Consider the following 6317-nt stretch of genomic DNA (forward strand, 5'->3'; position numbering starts at 1 on the left):
TCCCCCACCCTGCACAGCCTGAAGCGTCCCGCCACTGGCGAACGCCGCGCCAAGGCGCCTCCGGGCTGCGTGTCTGGGCTTGCGGCCGCAGGAGTCAAGAAGCCAAAGGCCATGAGGAAGTTGAGCTTCGCTGATGAAGTGACCACATCGCCGGTCCTAGGCCTGAAGATTAAGGAGGAGGAGCCCGGAGCCCCGTCCCGAGGCCTGGGGGGCAGCCGCACGCCGCTGGGGGAGTTCATCTGCCAGCTGTGCAAGGAACAGTACGCGGACCCCTTCGCGCTGGCGCAGCACCGCTGCTCCCGCATCGTTCGCGTTGAGTACCGCTGCCCCGAGTGCGATAAGGTCTTCAGCTGCCCGGCGAACCTCGCCTCCCATCGCCGCTGGCACAAGCCGCGTCCCGCAGTGGCAAACGCCGCCACAGTCTCCTCGATTGACGCGAAGCTTCCTCCTTCGTCCTCCCCGGATTCCGGGGCTGTTGCTTCTTTTCTGGCGGAGGGGAAGGAGAACAGCCGGGCAGAGCAGACGGAAAATCAGCACCTGCAGGCCAGGGACAGCTCCGGGGTGGAGCCGCGCCCAGACGGCGCCCCATCCCAGAGCCTCCAGGTGTTGTCCCACCTCGAGGCACCCCTGCCTCGGGTCCCCTACACGGAAGGGGTACTGGGGCGTCGACTGCCTGGGCCGGGCAGTGCCAGTGGTGCCGGGGGACCCGAGATCTTCGTGTGCCCCTATTGCCACAAAAAGTTCCGTCGCCAAGCCTATCTGCGCAAGCATCTGGGCACTCACGAGGCGGGTTCGGCCCGCGCGCTTGCCCCCGGCTTTGGCTCCGAACGCGGGGTCCCACTGGCCTTCAGTTGCCCACTGTGCGGGGCGCACTTCCCGTCCGCAGACATCAGGGACAAGCACCGGCTGTGGCACGCTGTCCGGGAGGAGCTGCTCCTGCCAGCTTTGGCTGGGGCAGCCCCGGAAGCTCCGAGCCCAGGAGGGGCATCCGACGGGAGTGCTCAGCAGATTTTCTCGTGCAAGCACTGCCCGTCCACTTTCTTTAGCTCCCCGGGGCTGACTCGGCACATCAATAAGTGCCACCCCTCCGAGAGTCGGCAGGTGCTGCTGCTGCAGATGCCATTGCGGCCAGGCTGTTGAGGGCCCGGAGATCGGAGAGTTTGCGAGGTTGGCCCCTGAGGAAACAGATCATGGGAATTTCTGTAGGGCTCTCTTCAACTTGCAAGTTTACCTCATGTTCTTCCTGTATGTTCTCTCCTAAAAGTCTCAGTAGTCGTTCTGACATCGGAGCGGACAGCAAAATGTAAAATCCCTTTCCAGAGCAGGTTATGTATATGGATGGTTATAAACATTCGAGGCCAAGGACTGCCAGCTTTAAATCCTTCTCTTTCCCCATGAAAATAGGATCCCCCTCGCCTCCCAAACTCTGAAGGTCCTAATGAATCCCATATGACTTGTAATTCCTATGGAAAGTCGCAGTGAATGCGTGCATGTCTCAATGTCTACAGTCATTTTTTTTTCCTGTTGTCATCGCAGGCACCTATTTAGTTTCTGTTTCAATAGGGTCAGATATCTTGCATTGTATATTCTGTGAATTAAAAGTTGTGACTGGTGCCAAACTTTTGGGGTGGGGGGAGATTCAAGACCTGTGTCTGTAGGTAGGAAATAGGATATTTTTTGCTTTGGGGGATGTGGGGGTCTCCCTGTAAGCTTTCCTTTTCTCAGTATTAGTCTACTTTTAAGTTAGTGTTTGGAGGTGGGGAGTGAGCTACTTGACAGGAAGCAGCTGACATATCCCCAAGATTCTCACCTTTAGCTATTTTGTGTGTAGTAGGCAGGAAGAGATACTTTAAACCGGGGGGAAAAAAAATAGCTTTTTGGGAATATAGAACTCATTTCCTGAAGTTGAACTGTTTTAGTAGGGTTTCATCCAAATTGTTTGATACTTCCGTTGTAAATCTTGTACTGTGTATTATAAATTAAACTATGTTCAGTTTAAGGAAGATGTTAATACCTATAATCCACAATGGAGCTGAATGGCAAGTCATTCAATATCTAGTATTTTATTTTTTATGTAAACCATAACCGGTGCACATTCTGTACCCATGTCCTAAGAGCCAGAGTGTAGGACACTAGCTGAGTGAGTATCGCTTGACAGACCGCCTGTGTTTATAAGATGCTCACCACCAAATAAATGCCCATGGCTGGTGCTTTGTCGTGTTCTGTGTTTGTCTTAAGAATTCCATTAAATACAGCCTATTTTTCAAAGCTACATCTCCCCAAAGCCGGTATCCTACTTTATAATTTTAGTGACCCACTTAGATTACAGCCAGGAGAAATTATATTTTGTAAATGAATGTGATGGTGAGGAAATGCAATGGAAAAATTTCCTTTAAAGTATGGCTGTGCAGATAGAGCTCCAAAAGGCAAAGAATATGCACTATTCTTTCAAGACACTTTACCACCCCAAAATATCAACAGAAAAATATTAAAAAATTTTAAAAAATCTAGTGGTTATCTTAAGATGAAAACAATCATGTTAATTGTGCTAATTAACTGCTATTTCATGTTGGCATTTTCACTCCATTTTGTTACATATCATGAAACCATTAGCTGTTCATTAAAAAATTTTTGAAAGCACTGTAGAAACGTGTAAGCTGTTACTTTGATTTTTCCTCTTTGTAATTCTTTACCTAGGTTGTGGGAAACTGTATTGTTTAATCTTGTTCCAAGGGACATGTTTATTGTCTTTTGTAGGAATTTTAGTTTATTTTCTACATTGTTTCATAGGAATTTTTTATTTATAAAAAAAAAGTACACAGGTTTTAGAAACTATAAAAGTTTTGTTCCTGAATGTATACTATAAGCCAAGTAAATTTAAGAAATCAAAGAAACATGAGGCTGAGATAAAATGATGCTTTAACCAAGTGCACTGGGTGATGTTTCTAGCCAGCCCTTATGAAGGCATAAAATTTCCTGCATTTTTAATGATTGTGGTAGGATTCCTGTGAAATAAGTTAGGGGTGTATCCTGAAAATTCAAGCCCATTTTTCATGATAATCTAGATTTATGCTTCACATCTCTCCATTAATTACATAGCCCTGATTATTAAATCTGAAAATACATAAAAGACAAAAACACTAATGGACATAAGTGATAATATTTTTATTGTATTACTAAATACTATATATTTTTTTCACTGTTACAAATTTGTAGATACTACATGAAAGATGATACATAATTTATATTTTATAGTTTGCTGTATGATGTATTTACACATGCAGTTAGTACCGATGCCATGCTACATTTCCTTAGGAGATGCCAGTTTAAAACAAAATATGAGCAAAATGTGAGCAGCTTATCTACTGTAGGAAAATACCTCTGGAGAGTGGAATGTATACCAACTGCACCTGCAAGTTCAGTATTAACAATATTAGATTTAATTTGGACTCCTGGGTCATGTTCCTTTTTTTAAAAAAAATACACATAATTTAATTAACACATTTATATCAGAAAAGTTTTTTCCTTCTTTTCTTTTTTCCTCCCAAGTCCTCCCTTTATGGTATTTAAGAAAGAACATAGGTACACCAGGATCCACCAGCCAATAATAAAGGGCCACAATCTCAAAAAAAAAAAAAGAGGCATTTAACAGTGATACCATTTAAAAAGCAAAACATTAGAAAGATATTGAAGCTAAACTTAAATCAAAGTTAGCACAGTGATTTTTCTGGTTACTAGATATGCCACGGCATCACCACACAGCCAAGAAACGAGGCATTGCTTTGGGAAGAAAAAGTTAATGCTAAAATTATTTCAGTTAGAATTTGTGATGCTAAAAGACCATTTATTTTAATGTTTTATTTTCATAACATAAATAATCCATACACATCCTGTGTATTAACAGATATGCAACTTTTGCTATAACTTTACAAATGCTTAAATTTAAAAATTTACATTTGTAAAAAAATTATATATTTACTGAGCCCATAAAGTTGCAATGGGGCATGATAAATAAAATAACGAGAACCATTCTATTTTGGTTCAAAGGTAATCATGAAATTAAAAGTAAAACTTCTTAGACATAATTATCTAGAAAGGTGAAGGGATATTGAATGCCCCTCTCCCCCAAGGCAGTTTGGAGTGTGGGGGGGAAAACCAAGTGAATAAACAACTCAAATCTAAAATATTAAGTTACAAATTATTTAAATCCAGTGTTCTTTTTACAATAAATGTTCAGGAAGGAACATGCATGCTATGGCAAACATAAGAGCCCGAAAGGGTTAACACTATGTTCATGCTAAGGTGGCTACTGCTGATCTCTGCTTGGGCTGCTCGTCTCCTTAGGATTTATTGGCTGAGCCAGAGGATCGACGCAGCTTCATGGACATACGGCTTTTGCTAGTTCGAGGAGACATTGGAGAGGCCAGGTCGGCCCCATCTACCTGCGTTGCTGTGGGAGTTTCACTGGGTAGAACCTCTGGGTAGGAGCCTGTGGGAAAAAGCAAGAGCATTAGTACAGGTCAGGTTATCCAGCCTCTAATCCCATATAAAACAACCTGTCGCTACTAATCTGTAGCAATGGATCCCAACCTTGAATGAGGTCTTTTGAGAGGAAAGAACAAGCCCCAAACTTGCTTGTTATAAGTTAACTAATATTTTATTTAAAACCCAATGATCTGGTGGCTCATGCCATCACATTAGCAAGAAAGCGCCAATCCTTATTTCCAGAGCCAGAATCAAGCAGAGAGCTCCCCAGAAAAAGCAATGGGAAGCAAAATCTTTGGGCCAGAAAGGACAGGGATCCAAAGCACTATTAGCATGCAGGACGGGCTTAAGAAGCAGGTAAGAAGGACCAATTCCCATCTCTAGGGCATAGGGTATAACCAAGAAAAGGGCCTTCACTGCCTAAACTTGAAAATAACAAAGCAATCAGTTTCAAAAGGAATTCAGCACGATGAGACCACTATACATCTAGGTATTAAAATATGCTTTCAAGAAGGAGGAAGAGGACAAGAATTTGCATTTGAAAGTCAGTTAAAAAGATAAACTAACCCCCCAAAATGTCTCAATTTAGAAGAGATAAACAATACTTTCTTTTCCTTAACTTAAACTTTTGCAATTATATTATCCAGTCCTAGGAAATAGGCAACCAGTAGAATTAGAAGATATAAAAATTTAAAAGCAAAGTTAAGTTCAAATTAGAAAATTATTTGTGTCATTTATAAAGTAGTTCTTCACCTCTGTACTTTATTTCCATGAATTGATTCTTTAATATACAGCAACTCTACAGAACTTTGCACATTATAGGCTCTCAAATATTTTCTGAATAAATAAGAAATTATATTAAAAATAAAAGCCCTTGCCTGGCCGGTGTGGCTCAGTGGTTGAGCGTCGACCTATGAACCAGGATTGATACCCAGTGTGGGGAGTGCAGGAGGCAGCTGATCAGTGGTTCTCTCTCATCACTGATGTTTCTGTCTCTCTCTCCCTCTCTGAAATCAATAAAAATATATTGAAAAATAAAAAATAAAAATAAAAGCCCTTCAAAAAAAACAAAGGAAATCAGCAAACATAACAGAATAACAAAGTTTAAAAAATTCTGTATATTTTAAAGCACTTTAATCCAGATTTTCTGGGCTCTGTGTACATGGAAATTTTCTTTGTATGTGTCACAAACAGACAGACACACACCATATAGGTTGCAGGCTTAAATTTACACATCTCTTTACTCTGTAGGGAAAGCTTTGGCATATTTTTAGCCAAAGTAGCACCTCACTGACACTTTAAGCTTGGATATAATCATACTAGAACTTCCATATAATAAAACATTTGTGCCTAAATTGAAATTATGAGTATTTATAAGAAAACACAAGACCATTCAATAGGGATACCGGTCCTACTGAGATGTATCCCTGTTATTAAGAATGTGTCTTGGTAGGACACTTCAAAATGTTTTAAAGGCCAAATGTTCTCATTATACTTATGAACAAACATACATTGTCGAAGAAAAATATTTTATTACTCATAATCCAGGTCAACTGCCCTGCTTTTCAAAGCAACTTCTTCAACATTATTTTTTTTTCTAACTGAAATGAGGTTGGCCTTCAAAATACAAGGAAAAGGAATATATATATTTCTGTTCACCTTTACTCATCCTGAAGATCTCAATTGGTTGATCCTGGACCCCTACTGGAAAACCTCAAGGAGAGTATGAACCCATGGCCCTTTTTAGGAAAGCACTGCAGATGGACGGCAGAAGGAAGGTGAAGAGCAGTGGCTCATGCTTTTCTGGTAATGCATATTATTCCCGCCAATCA

At 41.5% G+C, this 6317-nt stretch overlaps 1 protein-coding gene across 1 annotated transcript in view; it reads left to right on the top strand.

The window, feature by feature from the left end:
- Positions 1-1858, top strand: part of INSM2 (insulinoma-associated 2) — a 2315-nt gene extending 457 nt beyond the window's left edge. The window contains exon 2 of the mRNA XM_005864985.2: positions 18-1858. Within this exon, the coding sequence (XP_005865047.1) occupies positions 18-1140 (1123 nt within the window). The 3' untranslated portion in view covers positions 1141-1858. The remainder of the gene's footprint in view (positions 1-17) is intronic.
- Positions 1859-6317: the final 4459 nt, after the last annotated feature.

This window comes from Myotis brandtii, unplaced genomic scaffold, assembly GCF_000412655.1.
Source record: "Myotis brandtii unplaced genomic scaffold, ASM41265v1 scaffold194, whole genome shotgun sequence".
Lineage (NCBI taxonomy): Eukaryota > Metazoa > Chordata > Mammalia > Chiroptera > Vespertilionidae > Myotis > Myotis brandtii.